Consider the following 17,746-nt stretch of genomic DNA (forward strand, 5'->3'; position numbering starts at 1 on the left):
TTCACCTGAAGTACAATTAAAAAAAAAAAATTAACAGTAGCATAAACAAGGAAAAAAAAAATCAGCCAATGAAAACTCTATGAATCACAACAGACTATTGTCCCATATAGTGCTGGAAGATAAGCCTCTAGGTTAGAAGGCACTCAAAATACACTGTGGCTGCAACCATGGGGTCAAGCATACCAAGGATCATGAAGATGCTGCAGGACTGGGCAATGTTTCGTTCTGTTGTACGTGGTGTTGCCATAAGTCAGAGCTGACTCAATGGACATTAGCAACAATTACAACACAAGGAAAGACAACAGCTCAGGATTAGTTCTTTATCTCGACTGCGGTGGTGTACGCATGACTCTGTGTGTTTGTCAAAACACATGGAACTGGACACCAAACAAAGTGAATTTTACTGTATATAAATTAAAAAATCTAACAAAAGAGCCTGCTTCAAATTCAACAACAATGTGTAATAGATGGATCTCCTTCATGAAACATCTATAAATTAGAAAACATGGACAAATTAAAAACTATATATTTTGTAGTAAGCCTATAGAATTTTTCATTTGAAAAATATTAAGCATTTTACTTCACTATCTTTTTAAAATGAATTCTAGATACTTTTTAGAGTTCGATCATTAAAATCAATCTTTCAGCATTTTACAAGATAAATACCAAAATACCGTTACTGTTATTTTGCTCCAATATCTACAGCATTTCACGGGAAATTATCGGAAGTACTGATTATGTAAAGACTATTGTATTAAGACTTGGAAGTCCCATCTGTGTGACCCAGTTCAGCTGCTAAATCATGCGACCTGGACAAATCACTTCACCTTCCTGGGCTGGGTTTCTCTAATCTTAAATGATGAGAATGTCCCTAGCACTCGTTAGTCGCTACAACTTCCTTTCCACTTCACAAAACCACTTTGTTATTTTTGAAGTAGCCATTCTGAGTTTCTACTCCTTCCAGTATCTCCCCCTTAAAGACACCACCACCGCAACCACGTTTACTAGGCTCCTTACTCTGTGTGCCAGGAGTTGTGCTAGAGGCGTTAGAGCTACTGTTGTTAGTTGCTCTCAAGTCAATTCCGACTCATGGCGACCCCAAGTGTGCAGCATAGAACTGCACTCCATAGGCTGTCAAGGCTGTGACTTTTTGTAAGCAGATTGCCAGGCCTTATTTCTAACCTTTAAGTTAGCAGTCCAGTGCTTAACCATATGTCATTCAATTCTCACAATACACTTCCCCCTTCCATAATCATTAACCAGTTGCTGTCAAGTCAATGCTGACTCATGGCCACACCATGTGTGTCAGAGTAGAACTGTGCTCCATAGGATTTTCAAAGCTGATCTCTGGAAGTAGATCACCAGGCCTTTCTTCTGAGGCACCTCTGGTGGACTCAAACCTCTAAATTTTCGTTCAGCCGCTGAGCACACCGCCCAGGGACTCCCATCACCACCACGGTATTATCACTCTTCCTTGGCTGAGGAACTGTCATGGATTGAATTATGTCCCCCCAAAAATGTGTGTATCAATTTGACGGGGACATGATTTTCTCATGGGTTGTAAATCCTGCCTCTATGATGTTAATGAGGGAGGATGGTTGGCAGTTAGTGAGGCAGGGCTCAATCTACAAGATTGGACTGTGTCTTGAGGCAATCTCTTGAGCTATAAAAGAGAGAAGCAAGCAGAGAGACAGGGGGACCTCATACCACCAAGAAAGCAGTGCCAGGAGCAGAGGGTGCCCTTTGGACCTGGGGTCCCTGTGCAGAGAAGCTCCTAGTCTGGGGAAACATTGATGAGAAGGCCAACAGAGAGAGAAAGCCTTCCCCTAGAGCTGACGCCCTGAATTTGGACTTTTAGCCTACTTTACTGTGAATAAATAAATTTGTCTCTGTTAAAGCCATCCACTTGTGGTATTTCTATTGTAGCAGCACTAAATGACTAAGACAGGAACTAAGGTTCCACATAGAAGGGACCTGCCCAAGATCACCTGCTAGATAAAGCGATGACTTGAGTGCCCCACCCTCTGCCTTGAGGGAGGGTGTCCATACTCCTTTCACTCCACCATAGTTCTCCTTCCTTGTGGACCACCTGGTGGGCTCTGAAAGGTAAACGAGGCCCCAAAGGACACAATGGATGGAAAGTGCCAGGAAGGTTGGCAAGTTGCCCCTCACCAGGCCCCTTGTTTCAATCTGGTTCAGGTGCCCCCTCATTCTGGTGGAAACAACACAGAATATTTTACTAGGGCAGAGATAGGACACTCCAGTCATTTGGAAACTGCAGATATCCTCTTCTCAAGAGTCAAGATATTGGCAAGATGTTGGCCACCTGTGATTCTTACTATTTAAGTACATGAGTCCACGCACCTACAAGCACTGCACACGGAACGGTGAATCCCACTAACCAACGAAATAGTCTCAGTTACTGTACTCCTCTCATCTCCCTGTGCAGGATTAGCCCTACTAGTAAAGGGGAGGGGAGGAGGAGATTCAAGCTGATTTGGCTGAGTTCTAGAAAACCTTCCAGATTCTTTGTAGTAATCTCAGAAGACTGTATCTTGGAGGCTTGCATTGTTCTTTGCCCCTGCTGTTCCTTGGTGAGAGCAACTGGGTGGAATGAAAACTGACAGTTAGTGACACTAGGTTCCTAGGTGGCGCAAATGGTTAAGTGCTTGGCTGCTAATAGAAAGGTCGGCGGTTCAAACCCACCCAGCAGCTCCACAAGAGAAAGACCTGGAGATTTCCTTCCGTAAAGATTATAGCCAAGAAAACCCTATGGGGCAGTTCTATTCTGTCGCATGCAATCGCTATGAGCTGGAATCAACTCGACTGCACCTAACAAGATGGAATCCAATAGAGCAGGCTCTATGATAACGTGGTAATGGAAAACACATTCAGATATAGCAGAGGGTGAAATATCTTCATGTTAATTCTATGCTCAAACACACACTGGACTCATAAAATAGTAAGCCTGTCAATTTGTCCTTATTTTGAATTAACAGAGGAAGCAGAATATTCAATATGGAGGGATGTCCCTCTCCATCTAGTGAAAAAGAGTATCACTAAACACTGCACCAATCTATCCCACTAACCAATCCACTACTCTTGGTAACGGTTGTTGCTCACTGCAATCGAGTTGCCCCCACCCTCATGGTGACCCCATGTACAACTGGATAGGACCATTGTGATCCATAGGGTTTTCATTGGCTGATTTTCATAAGTAGATTATCAGGCCTTTCTTCCTAGTCTTTCTTAGTCTGGATGCTCACTGAAACCTGTTCAGCATCATAGCAACACACAAGCCTCCACTGACAGATGGGTGGTAACTGTGCTTGAGGTGCACTGGCCGGGAATCAAACCCGGGTCTCCCACAGGGAAGCTGAGAATTCTACCACTGAACCACAGTTCCCTCTTCCCTTACAGGAAAAGAAAAGTCAAGAGAATGGAGATCTTAACAAGCAGAGTTCTCTTGTTGTTCCTCATACTTAAAGAGCTTGTGCTTGTAGACTTGGCTTTGTCAATTAAAAGAAGAAAAATACCCAGTCTGGTTGGTATAATATATCCTAAGAGTTTAAGTTGCATGAAAATATTTTCACTTTTCAATGAATTGTTATTATGGAATATGAAGAAAGACTCAGGGTGGAATAACAGAATTTTGCATTTCTTTTGAAATGAGAAAGGAACTCATTTGTGAGAATTACAGAGTCATCTCAATGATTTGTCATATGTTTTAAGTTTTCTTGCTTTGAATTTGTGTAATGTGTTGATGATTGTTGAAACTGGCTGATGGACACAAGAAGGATTATTGTACCATTTCTCCATAGTGTTGTATGTACTTGTAAATTTTCATAGTAAAGTTAAAGAATTATCTCCATGTAACTAACAAGGAGGGACAATGTTTGTTTTAAACATTTACGAGGCTGAATGCCTGAAATGGGAAGGATGTGGTTAGACTGGCAAAAACCTATACAGAATGATTGTGAAACTCATTTCTTTCAAGTTTTGACTGTGTTGATTTCCTTTTTTGAGAAATTATATTACGTTCTAAACAGCCATATTAACTCGTTTCTGGAACATGGCAGGGTTTAAGAAAATAAACCCACGTATCAAACCCAATTCCTTCTCCTTTCATGTGATGTGATCTTAAAAATAAAGCAGTGTACGCTAATGTTCCTTTCAGCATTATTTACAAGAGCCAAAAGGTAGAAACAATTCATGTGTCCATCAACAGATGAATGGATTAAACAAACTGTGGTCTATCCATACTATGGAATATTATTCAGCCATAAAGAGAAATGAAGTTCTGATACGTTATGACATGGATGAACCTTGAAAATATTATGCTAAGTGAAATAAGTCAGACCCAAAAGGACAAATATTGTATGAACCCACTTATACCAAATGTGTACAATATCTCAAATTCATAGAGACAGAAAGTAGATTAGTGGTTACCAGGGGCTGGGAAGAGGGGGCAACGAGAAATTACTGTTGAGTGGGTACTGAATTTCTGGGGTGATTAAAAAAAATTTGCAAATAGATAATGGTGAAGGTTGTCAAATACTGTGAATATAATTAATTAATGTCACTGAATTATACACTAAAAAATGGTGAAGATGACCAGAAGAAATAGATGGTGCCTGGCTACCACTACCGACCATTCTGATCACAGCCACAATAGATGGATCCTGACAGAATGGGAGAAAAATGCGGAACAGAACCTCAAATTACTAAAACAAACAAACAGACTTACTGGACTGGTTGAGACCAGATGACTCCCCGAGACTATTGCCCTAAGATAACTCTTTAAACGTTGAACCAAAACTAGCCCTGTAGATCACCTTTTAGCTAAATAACAGATTGGCTCCTGTTAGGGATTGAATTGTGTCCCCCAAAAATGTATGGCAACTTGGCTAGACCATGATTCCCAGTATTGCGTGACTATCCACCATTTTGACATCTGACCTGCTTTTCCTATGTGTCGTAAATCCTGTCTCTATGATGTTAATGAGGCAGAATTAGAGGCAGTTACTTTAACGAGGCAGAACTCAATCTACAAGATTAGGTTGTGTCTTAAGTCAATCTTTTTTAAGCTATGAAAGAGAGAAGGGAGCAGAGAGACAGGGGGACCTCCTACCACTGAGAAACAAGAGCCAGGAGAATAGCATGTCCTTTGGACCCAGGGTTCCTGAGCTGAGAAGCTCCTTGATGGGGGAAGATTGATGACAAAGACCTTCTCCCAGAGCTGACAGAGAGAGAAAGCCTTCCCTGAATTTGAACTTCTAGCCTCCTAGACTGTGAGAGGATAAATTTCTCTTTGTTAAAGCCAGCCACTTGTGGTATTTCTGTTACAGCAGCGCTAGATAATTAAGACAGCTCACAAAATAAAGATTATCTCCCATGAGTACTGTACTCCTTTAAAAAATAATCTACATGAGATCAAATGGTCAACAATTACTTTAAAGATGAGAATGTGGGCAGAGAAACTAGATGAATGAAAATGAAACCACCAGAACAGAATACTAAGAATGTTCACACACTATGAAGAATGTAAACCAGTGTCACTGAACAATTGGTGTAGAAATTGTTGAATGAGAACCTAAGAAGCTGTGTAAACCTCCACTGAAAACACAATAAAATATTAGACTTAAAAAAATGGTTACTATGGCAAATTTTACAATAACTTTAAAAAAACAAATTGAGCACTGAAGACACTATTCATGTTCCTCACGTGTTTAAGGAAATGCTCTTCTAATGGAAAAATATATACTTCAAGGTGTTTGCTAAGGGTTGGACTGTGTTCCCCTAAAATATGTGTTGTAAATACTAACTTCTATGCCTGTGGTTATAATCCCATTTGGGAATAGGTTTTCTTTGTTATGTTAAGGAGACAGGATGAGTGTAGGGTGCGCCTTAAATCAATCTGTAGCGAGATATAGAAGACATTAAACAAGAAAAAGAAGCAGAGATGGGGAAACAGATGCCAAGCAACATTAAGATAGCCCAGGAGCAGAAGTTCAAAGTGACAGTGACCTTCCTCCAGAGCCGACGGAGAAAGAAAGCCTTCCCCTAGAGCCAGCACCCTGAATTTGGACTTCTAGCCTCCTAAACTGTAAGAAATAAATTTCTGTTTGTTAAAGTCACCCATTTGTGGTATTTCTGTTATAGCAGCACTAGATAACTAAGACAGTGTTATTGTGAGGACTAAGTGAGGGTGTTCAATAGTTTAAAAAAATTATCACACAAATAACAAACCAAAATGATAAAGAATAAGTATCTATTTCAACATGTTAAATGACTTACATTTTTCTTTATTTCCTCCTATTTTTCATTGGGTATAGCTATATCTAGCTTTATACAGTTCGGGAGCCATGGTGTAGACATCCTTTTGTAATGAAAAGAGATTTAAATCGATTTCATTTAACACCCTGAGGATTTCATTAGTATAGGAATACTAGGGCATGTTTAGGTTTTCTTAACACGTATTCGTGTTAATAAACGGATAAACATTTAACTTTTCACTTTAAACCAATGTTTGCATTTAATTCTCAAAACAGCCTTCCTCAGCGGTCATCATTAGTATGACTGTACAGATGAGGCATCTGAGGTTCGGGTTACTCCAGGTCACAAAGTTAATAAGGTCAAAACTAAAATTCATCATCAGGTCTATCTCTCTCCAAATCCAGCGATATGTTCTCAGTACTAAGTATCTCCCAAACATCGGTCATTTGCGCACTGCTTTCACGAAGTCTGCCATATGCAATCAACACCTGAGCCAACAGGGACATAAAGCTTTTTCTTAAATAAACTCACTTTCTTTTTCACTGGTAGCTTCTTTTTTTTCTCAGTCAAGGAAGAGTCTCTAGATAGAAATGAACAGAACCAACACTGGTTACAAATCTACAACATGCCAGTGTCTGTAAAAGGTGGTCTGACCCAAAGCATCAGCATCAAAGGGAACTTGTTAGAAAGACAGTCTCGGGCCTGCTCCACCCAGACCTGCTGAATCGGAAACCCTGGGGGTGACACCCAGTGGTCTGTTTTATCAAGTCTTCCAGGTGATTCTGAGGCATGCTCAAGTCTGCGGGCCACTGCACTGTAAACATTTTCTTATTTAACACTCATAACTTTTCTGTGGACTAAGTACTACTTATTAGCCCATATCACAGATGAGGAAACTAAGGCCAGTATCACATAGTTAGCAAGTACTGGGAGCCAGCACTTAAAACCATGTTTGTCTGGCTCCAAAGCCCTTTTCAAAATATCACGTAGACTCAAAGGGGGATGGAAGATTCTTTTGTGATGTATAGGGTAGAGATATTTATGTTAAATAGATAATATACATATTGATTATATAGTACAGCTTTGATACACAATTAACATCTTATTTTACTGTTTTTTAAAGAGACATTGAAATTCAATACTATGTTTTTGTTAAAAAAAAAGACAACTGCTCTTTCTAAAAAAGACTTGTTTTACATGAACTGGTAGACATTGATAGGAGGTTGAATGGGAGTTGGAAAAATTGTTTTACCAGTTCTAAAGCGGTACCTGTATTAATTCTGTCTGCTGGAATTAAATTCATGTAAATTCAGCGTAGTGGACCTTATCAATAGTAATTATATTTATACTTCATTACATATTTGTATATGCTTTAATCCAATTTTTCTTGCATAATGCTATTGTAGAGATTAGAAATTGAAAACTAATTAAGAGTAACGTTTCCCAATTATTTCGTTTGCAGGGTTTGTTGTGGTTGTTAGGTGTCGTTGAGGTTCTGACTCAAAGTGACCCTATGTACAACAGAACGAAACACTACCCAGTCTTATGCAATCCTCACAATAATTGCTATGTTTGAGATCACTGTTGTAGACACTGTGTCAACCCATCTCATTGAGGGTCTTCCTCTTCACTGGCCCCCTACTTTACCAAGCATGATATCCTTCTCCAGGGACTGGCCCCTCCTGATAACATGTCCAAAGTATGTGAGACGTAGTCTCGGCATCCTTGCTTCTAAGGAGTATTCTGGCTGTACTTCTTCCAAGACAGATTTGTTCATTCTTCTGGCAGTCCATAGTATATTCAATATTCTTCGCCAACACCATAATTCAAAGGCATCAATTCTTCTTTGGTCGTCCTTATTCATTGTCCAGCTTTCGCATGTATGTGAGGCAATTACAAATAATATGGCTTAGGTTAGGCGCATCTTAGTCCTACAAGTGACATCTTTGCTTTTTAACACTTTAAAGAGGTCTTTTGCAGCAGATTTGGCCACTGCATTGTGTTGTTTGGTTTCTTGACTGCTGCTTCCATGGGCATTGATTGTGGATCCAAGCAAAATGAAATCTTTGACAATTTTAATCTTTTCTCCGTTTATCATGATGTTGCTTATTGGTCCAGTTAGGAGGATTTTTGCGTTCTTTATGTTGAGGTGTAATCAATACTGAAGGCTGTAGACTTTGATCTTCATCAGTAAGTGCTTTAAGTCCTCTTCACTTGCAGCAAGCAAGGTTGTGTCATCTGCCTACTGCAGATTGTTAATGAGTCTTCCTCCATCCTGATGCTGTGTTCCTCTGCATACAGTCCAGCTTCTCGGATTATTTGCTCAGCATACAGATTGAATAAATATAGTGAAAGGATACAACTCTGACACACACCTTTCCTGACTTTAAACCACACTGTATCCCCTTGTTCTGTTCAAATGACTGCCTCTTGGTCTATGTACAGGTTCCTCATGAGCACAGTTAAGTGCTCTGGAATTCCCATTCTTCACCATGTTATCCATAATTCATTATGATCCACACAGTTGAATGCCTTTGTATAGTCAATAAAACACAGGTAAACATCTTTCTGTTATTCTCTGCTTTCAGCCAAGGTTGTTCTGACATCAGCAATGATATCCCTCGTTCCATGTCCTTTTCTGATTCTGGCTTGAATTTCTGGCAGTTCCCAGTCGATGTACTGCTGCAATCACTTTTGAATTATCTTCAGCAAAATTTTACTTTCATGTGATATTAGTGATATTGTTAGATAATTTTTGCATTCTGTTTGATCATATTTCTTTGGAATGGGCACAAATATGGAGCTCTTCCAGTTGGTTGGCGAGGTAGCTGTCTTCCAAATTTCTTGGCATAGATGAGTGAGTGCTTCCAGCATTGCATCCATTCTCAGGGGTAAACAAAAAAAAAAAAACCCTTTGCCACTGAGTTGATTCCTACTCATAGCGACCCTATAGGACAGAGTAGAACTGTCCCATAGGGTTTCCAAGGAGAGGCTGGTGGATTTAAACTGTTGACCTTTTGATAAGCAGCCTAGCTCTTAACCCCTGTGCCACTAGGGCTCCATTTGCAGCGGCAGGGGGCAAAAACGTTTGAGTTCAGATTCCCTAGTGAGGAAGTTGACCTCAAATGTTACAGCACAGCCAACAGCAATAAGCATCATAAAAGACTCTAGGAATGGCTATTCCTTCAGCGTCATTTAATTATGTAAACTACTCTACAGTCTGTCTAAGGTTTCTCTACCAGGAGCTCAGTCCCTCCTGATGCAGACTGGTCAGTCTAGGGACTCAAAACCAGAACGCGTTGTAGATGATCAATCTTGCTCTTTGACCCTTCTCAAATTACTGGTCTGAGAAGAGCCTAGAACTCTTTATCAAAGAGGTAAATAAAAGCAGCCAAACAGGCCCAAATCACTAATACAATATTTTGAAAATCATGTCCGAATTCACTATGTGTATTTAATATTATCTACCTATAAAAAAAACTGCATAATTTTGAAAACTCTGTTATATGGCCTCGAGCACATGGAAACATCTACTTTATGGAATGTCACCTTCAACCTAAAGTTGTTATCTCCACACCCACCAGACAAGTGCCCTGTGGGTTGGCCTCTGGCCACAGAAAGAATCCTTACTGCAGACCTCAATGCTCTAATCATGTTCACTAAAACAGGATTCTGCCAGTCTATCAACGATTATAAATCTCGGTCATAGGTACAATGGGTATGACTGAATACGTCCTTTGTGGTTCCAGAAACTGAATTCTAAATTCAGGCCAATGTGCCCAGAACACAAGGCATACCTGGAAAAAGACTGGGACTGGTCTAGCCACACCCAGTTTTAAGGTCCCAGTAACCTTTCTGTCCAGAACACATACCTTCCAAGTAGCTCAGTGTGTACATTTGTTGATGGCTACACCTGGAGAAGTGTTCTTAGTTTCTTGCTATTGTTGTCTTTTCTTAGCCTTTCATTTTCTTATAGTCTCTCTCTCTTTTTCTTTTTCCAAGCCAGAAACTAAGGAGCACTCGAGATCTCATTCAGTCAGACTCAGCCCACTACAAGAAGCCCAGGAATGGGACTAACAGCAGGTTTGAATGGGTGCCAAATTGTGGGAGAAACTCAAACCAGGTGCAAATAAGGCTGAAACTAACTGGAGGCATCCCCATCTGCTGCCAGGGCTTCCTCTTGGCATTGGGTGTCCCAAATGGCATGATGGGCCCAGGTTGGCTGCCTGGGAAGCAGATTTTCTAAGGAAGGACTCTACCCCGTTAACATTCCAACTGGAACTCTGGTGCTTGCTAAGCCTATAAGGCCTCCCTCCCCTTTACTGATTGCATTCTGTTGTCCTGGCTGTAGTGGAATTATACCTCCAAGCAATGTCTCAACCCATTGTTTCTCTAATCTTTACTAACAAAAATCACCTCCCACTTTTTTTCTTTCCTCCCGTCTTCTGATAATGATCCAGCACCATCCTGTCCTCCTCAGGTCCAATCCACTCCTATTCAACACTCCGTTGCTGCTGTGGGTCATCGAGGCAATTCTGACTCAAAGTGACCCTGTAGGAAAGAGTAGAGCTGCCCCAAAGGGTTTCCTAGGCTGTAATCTTTACGGGAGCAGATTGTCAAGTCTTTTCTTCCACGCAGTGGCTGGTGGGTTCCAACCTTCGACATTTCGGTTGGCAGCAGAGCACTTAACCATTGTGCCACCAGGGTCACCAGGAGTCAGAGTCAACCAGGCGGCAACTGGTGGTCATGTCTTTCCAGCAGTATCTTATTAAGCAGCATTATGACCAGTCTTACTTTATCAAACATTAACTTTTTTTTTAGAAGTCTTTCTTTGCTAGATAATAAAATTACACATCATGTGTGGAAAACATTACATAGGAGTTTTTTTTAAGTTCACCACAAAAATACACAGAAAAAGACAAGGGAAAATGATTTGATGCGCCGTATTGTCTAAGTGAGAAACAAAATACGTGACTTTCAGATAGGCTAGTAGATGGGAAGGTACATAGCCTGCTGTTCCCATGTAGTGACTTCTCATTATCTTGAGGGTCAGGTTTAAGTTCTTCAGGTTGCCTGCATGGCCCTCTGTGACCTGACCTCTGACCTCTGTCTGCTTCTCTACACTCATTCCTGTTTTACTCAATGTTGCAGACTTATGTCCCACCAACTGCTTGAATTTCCCTAGACACTTCCTCAATTTTCACCTAATTTTTTTCTTTTCAATGATAGCCACTTGGGGATCTCCTTTCTACACTCTCTAGCTAACTAACTCCTGCTCATACCTGGGATGTCACCCCTCTGGAAGCCTTCTCTGATAACCCCTTTCCAGATAATTAGGTGCTCCAACTCTGGGTTCTCCTCCAATGCCCAGTGCCACTGCCACAGTATTGAATTAGGATTAACTATTATGTAAATATCTTCTCTCCTCTTCCTTTTTGTGTTTGAGCCCCTTAAGGGTAGGAAATGTGACATTCATTTTTGCATGCCTCTCTCTATTCCCCACTACCGCCTATCACTGTGCCTGATTTAAAGCTATACAGAGTGTGAATGGAGCTCTGGTGGCACAGCGGTTAAGAGCTAGGCTGCTAACCAAAAGGTCAGCAGTTCGAATCAACCAACCACTCTTTGAAAACTGCAGGGGCAGTTCTACTTTGTCCTAAAGGGTCACTATCGACTCCACGGCGACGAGACTGGTTTGGTTTTTTTTTTTTAGAGTGCTGAATAGGAGCCCTGGTGGCACAATGGTTAAGTGCTCTGCTGCCAACCGAAAGGTTGAAGGTTGGAACCCACCAGCCACTGCGTGGAAGAAAAGACTTAACAATCTGCTCCCGTAAAGATTATAGCCTAGGAAACCCTTTGGGGCAGCTCTACTCTGTCCTATAGGGTCACTTTGAGTCAGAATTGACTCGATGACACACAGCAGCAATGGAGTGTTGAATAGGAGGGGACTGGACCTGAGGAGGACAGGATGGTGCTCTGTAGGGTTTTCAATGGCTGATGTTTTAGAAGTAGATCACTAGGCCTTTCTTCCAAGGTGCCTCTGGGTGGACTTGAACCTCTAGTCTTTGAGTTAGCAGCCAAGCACATTAACTATTTACACCACCCAGGGACTCCTTGGAAGGATATATAAGGAAACAATAACATTGGTTGCTGACAGAGAAAAGAACTGGGGAACAGAGTTGTGAGGAAGACTTTAATAATTTTGCATACTTTAAAATTTTTGAATCATGGGAATATGTTTCCTATTTAAAAAATAACTTAAAAATAATTTCAAAATAGGGAGGGATATTTCATGGAGGGGTTTTTCGGAGAAATAATTTTTTGAGGAATTAGGATGGGGAAAAATTAGCCCAATATACTCCTTCTAAACAATCACCAAAACTTAATACTCAACCATTTGCATCCTGAAACTTAAATACCATGAAGGCATGTTTGTACACAGAATAGTACTTAGTGCAATGGGGCGTTCATAAATATTTGTTGATTGTTGAAAACCTAAACATCAGAGTATTCTTTTTCAAAAAATGTCTTTTCTATTCTGTGTGGAGACAAAGTCCTTAGGACCCTAACAGCAATTAGGTTCAGCATCTCTACCTGTTTGCTTCTTCCCCAGCCTTCCCTGAGAACTTTAACTGCACACTTCCCATTTCCTCTGGCCCGAGATGGGCGAGCCAGACTAAAGCCTCTTCGAGGAGGGAGACTGTGGAACTGGCACAGAAGCCTGAGCTGGGTGGTGGGGCTGACTCCAGCAAGGTCGCCTCATCCTGACTCTAGCTAGCACAGCGGCCCCGCTAAGCTCAGCAAGCTCATTCTCTTCCTCTCCTTCTCTCTCTCTTGCTATATCCCTGTTGACCTTCTTTCCAACTCAAATGGAAGAAATGATTATTCCGTCTTTTCCTGGTGCAAGAGAAGTAGCTCAAACTTTGGGTCACACAAATCTAGCTTCAGATGCCAGCTTTGCCTTGGACAAGCTGTGTGACCATCAATGTATAAGCCTCAGTTTCATCATCTGTACCTGACAATGTCCCCGGGTGGTACAAACAGTTAATGTGCTCGGCTGCTAACCAAAAGGTTGGTGGTTCGAATCCACTCAGAGTCACCTCAGAAGAAAGGCCTGGCGATCTACTTCTGAAAAATCAGCCATTAAAAACCCTACGGAGCACAGAATCAGAATCAACTCAACAGCAACTGGTTTGGTTTTTTTGGTTTTAAATATGACTTACTGCTGTAAGTCAACTTTCAGATGTGAAGGTAGCTTCAAACAGCACTCAAATGTGTCACTGATACTACACTTCGGAGCAGGGAGTTATTTCAAGTAGAGCAGGCAGGTAAGAAGCACTCCCAAACGGGGCCATCACACCCAACCATGCTGGCACAATAGTGGAAACGTGTATGGGGACACCATCACCAGGAAAAGGTGTCACAGGTCACATAGGTATTCCCTGTCTGGGAAATTCTGAAGTCCTGAATCAAAGACGGAGTTGAGGGCTTTATTCTGCCTTCAGGTGCCTGGCACACCTTGGACCCCTTTCTAAATTATCATAAACAACTGAAAAGACTTCAAAGTATATAAAAACAAGAGTGTGCAAACTGGAATTTCTAATAAAAATTTGTGATTTAAAGATTGAGAATTCCCTTTGGATCAACTCCAGCTAGAATCTCTTTATATATATAAAAAATATATAAATATTAAATATATATATTTCAACTCATTGTTACCCACTCCTCTAAGTAATAAAATACCAGATTAGACTTGTTGAACCAAGTTGAGGAGACCTGAATACTTGTTCAGATTTTAGACTAAAGACATTTAAGCCAGTGAGAATCTGTCAACACCCAAAGAGGTTTCAAAGATTCTAAAAACAGCCTCCCATGTGCCCCACCTCCCACCACAACAGCTCCATGAACTTTGAGCAATGACAGCATCAACAAAATAGTGCCTAACAAGCCTCTGAAAGAGACACTGCTCTTTCTAGAAGGCTTATTGAAAACCTCGGTCTCATTACGTTCCAGCTGTGCTTATTAAAAACTACGAAAAGCGATCCCTCAAAAGACTAAGCTGAAACACGGTACCTACATGGTTCACAAGCAAAGGTGGTCTTGCCACGGCTACTGTGGCTCTGCGAACTCCTTAGATCACTGTATCTCAGATTCACAGACAACAGAGCTGGCACTAAACATCGCTAAAAAACAACAACCAAGCTTATGATTTTCTAAGCATTAAAAAAATTTTTTTTTCAAATGATTTCAAATGCCTCCATTCTCCCGAGGAACAGAATGCCAGCAAACTCAATCTCTACTGAGAAGAAGAAATGAGGACGGAAATGGGTACTTACCTGGAATCCTGTTGAGTGTTACCCAGAAATGTTCATCGGGACTATAGGTATCTTTAGACCACTGTAGTAGATCAATGGCCCGTTTGTCATGAAAGACAAAATTAACAAACTCCCTGGTAAGGGCTACGTAGGCAGTGCCAAAGTAGATAGTCATCTGATGTGGGGGTGAGGTTTTCAAAATATTAGTGTTCTGTACAAAAGAACCGTATTTGCCTATATGTTCTCGGTGGACGTATTTGGTCCGCTTAATTGCATGTTCAGGAGGCAGCACTCCTGGGGTAATATTTTTCCCTTTAAACCCTTTCAGATACTGAACTATCTCCTTGTTGGTTTTCAGGGGGAAATCTTGCCCACAGGTGTTGATCATGTACTTCCAGGGAACCTTGGAGGCCACCAGGTCTCTCATGCAGTTCAGGTCAGCCTGGAGCCTGGATATTCCTGCATAAACCACAGGCTCAATCTTTGAAGCAATAAAAGCATTTTGGAAGCAACTCAGTAATTGCCCCACAGATTCCTTATACGTTGCTGGGGCTTTCTCATCCACATGCACGCAGTAGACATTCTGGGGCATATAGACAGCCCTGAAGAGCCTCTCGAAAGTGTCAAAGTCCTTATGGATAACCATGACATATGCCAAGGGGAACGCGGCCTCTTCTTCGGACAGGGAACTTGTGATATAGTGGCTCTGGGTCAGGTAGTCCTCGCAAGGGACACTTCCCAACGGTGATACTAATGGCTTTTCCCACAAAAAGGTGGACCTCTCTTCTGAGATGGAATCACAGGCTTGTATTCTAAAATACCTTTCACCGGAAATATTCAGCTGCTCGTAACTTTTTGGCAGGCTTAATCGGCTATTGTACACTATCACAAAAACTACCACGCTGAACACTGTAAAGGCAAAAAGGGAATACCTCCAAAAGTTCATTCTTTTCACTTCCTTGGGGACGAAATCTCTCTTTGGGGATTGAGAAATAATGAGTCCCTTAAGCCACAAGTGTGAGAGGTCGAATGTATTTCTCCCGCCAGTCTTGAATTCTGACAGCTTCTAGACGGCTGGCTCTTTCCGCCTCCTTCAGTCCTCATTTACTCTCGGCTTCAGGGTCTCGTCCATCCTTTTGGGCGCGGGCTGGAAGAGCGATGCTTCGCTAACACGCCCTGATCTGGGGCTTCTCGGTGCAGAATCCCGGCTGCGGGTTGAGCAGCAGTCCTGCCCGGCTCTGCCCCGCGGCCCAGCCCTTGGGCCGGCCTCCTCGTTTGCATACGAAATACCATTGGCTGATCTGAAAAGATTACGTTATGGATTATGGAAAGTCTCTTCACTGGAGCGGACTTCCTCTTGCTTCACCTCTGCCGGGTCGCAAAGGTGTAAACCAAACCCATCTCCTGTCTCCGCTTGCGCTTCTCGCCTGCACGCAGCGTTGCAGACCTAGTCGTTCTGTTTCTGGTGAACGCCGTAACCTCCTAACCGTCTTTGGAAACCACAGCCAAGAACATCTGCTCCCGGGTCTCTTTCTTTTCCTGTTTCACTGCCACCTCTTATTTTGTTTCAGCGTATCTCTATCTTCTGGTCACGTACTGACGCAGGGAAGGAAGAAATGCACTTGCAAGCCGCCTAAATAGATTATCAGAGGCCAAAAACATCTTTGTTGGTGAGGTAGGGGTTTGCAGGATCAAATCAGACAGATTCCGGTGGCGTTGCATAGCCTATATACTTATGTGCAGGCTGTGGGAAGAGGCTACTAAAAATGACACCCTTTTGAGCATGGGAGGGGACAGAAAAGAGCCTGGGAGTGCTTTTGAACATTCGACGGTCGTGTTGCTGACATGTAATAGAATAAACACACTTTCGTGTGCGCGCAGGAGAGAAATGTGATAGTCATGGTTCCCGGAGAGGCGAGGCTGGTTCCCATTTCACGCCGCGAGGCTCAGATAACATGAGCTGTTGACAATGTATTATCTCCAGCATGTGAGTGACAAGCCACGGGACCGCTTTAAAAGCCTGATATGCATTCTCTGACATCTTCAGGTTTGAAGGCATTACAAGTCATTTCACAGAACGCTAAGAATTTTCATTCTCCTCCCCACCCGGCCCCCTCCCCCGCTTCCGTACTCGGGAGAAAGAACAAAAGCTTCAGGGCTGCTGCAGAATTCCTGGAAGGATCAGTCAGTGCAGTTCAGGGGAGCCAGGAGGAGCCCAGCAGGTCTGGTCACATCACTGAAGGGTTCTCACAGCGCACCTGTACCAGGCGCCTCCAGCTCTCAACAGGAGTGACTTGGCGATTGAGACGGGTGGGAAGGAGACTTCTGGGGGAAAGTCCAACCCAGAGATCGAGGGCAGCAGCCACACAAGGTGTGCCAGAGTGGGTCTGTTCCCTGCTCCTTCCCATTGTCGCTCAGTCATCCTTCCTGGCTGGACCCAACAGGGCAATTGGCACAGCTGCCTCTGTTAGGAAAACATGCAGTGTCTAATGCAGTCTCCCTGCTCCTCCCTGTTCCACACCACCCTGTATCTTCCTATAGTTCACCGTCGTAAGGAGTGGTAACAGCTGCTCGGAGGTGATGGATATTGATTTGGAGATAGACCCAAAGAGCTGGAAGGGGTTTTAGAGATCAAGATGAGGAAACTGAGGCCAATAAAAATACATTTCCCAAAGCTACTCAGTGGGATAGGAGCCAGAGCTGAATCCTACTGCTTTTCTTTTGAAGTCCAGAGTCCCTGGTGATACAAATGTTTAAGCGCTCGACTACTGCTGGAGCTAATCTGTTGTTGTGTGCCGTCAAGTTGATTCCGACTCATAGAGACCTTATAGGACAGAGTAGAACTGCCCCATAGGGTTTCCTAGGCTGTGACTTTATGGGAGCAGATTGCCAGGTCTTTTCTCCTGCAGAACCGCTGGTGAGTTCAATCCATCAATCAGCCTTTCGGTTGGCAGCCAAAAAGCTCACAGTGACCCTATATCAAACCCGTTGCCGTCAAATGGATTCCTAAACTTAACGACCCTACAGGACAGAGTAGAACTGCCCCATAGGGTTTCCAAGTGGAATAATAGAAATAGCTAATAACCACTGCACCACCAGGGCTCCCCATATACTTGAGTTCAAATCCCAGCTCTGTCAGTGACGAGCTGTGTGAC

At 42.5% G+C, this 17,746-nt stretch overlaps 1 protein-coding gene and 1 long non-coding RNA gene across 2 annotated transcripts in view; both read right to left on the reverse strand.

Moving 5' to 3' along the window:
• LOC101352763 (glucosaminyl (N-acetyl) transferase 2 (I blood group)) overlaps positions 1-16,492 on the reverse strand; it is a 51,677-nt gene extending 35,185 nt beyond the window's left edge. The window contains exon 1 of the mRNA XM_004390465.2: positions 14,613-16,492. Coding sequence (XP_004390522.1) covers positions 14,613-15,537 — 925 coding nt within the window. The 5' untranslated portion in view covers positions 15,538-16,492. The remainder of the gene's footprint in view (positions 1-14,612) is intronic.
• Positions 5,473-7,862, reverse strand: LOC111819205 (uncharacterized). Its single transcript, XR_002822961.1, has 2 exons — positions 6,808-7,862; positions 5,473-6,379 (listed from the first exon to the last, which is right to left on the reverse strand). It is a non-coding gene; the product is annotated as an uncharacterized LOC111819205 (long non-coding RNA).
• Positions 16,493-17,746: the final 1,254 nt, after the last annotated feature.

The sequence above is a fragment of the Trichechus manatus genome, unplaced genomic scaffold (assembly GCF_000243295.1).
Source record: "Trichechus manatus latirostris isolate Lorelei unplaced genomic scaffold, TriManLat1.0 scaffold00301, whole genome shotgun sequence".
In the NCBI taxonomy this organism is placed as follows: domain Eukaryota; kingdom Metazoa; phylum Chordata; class Mammalia; order Sirenia; family Trichechidae; genus Trichechus; species Trichechus manatus.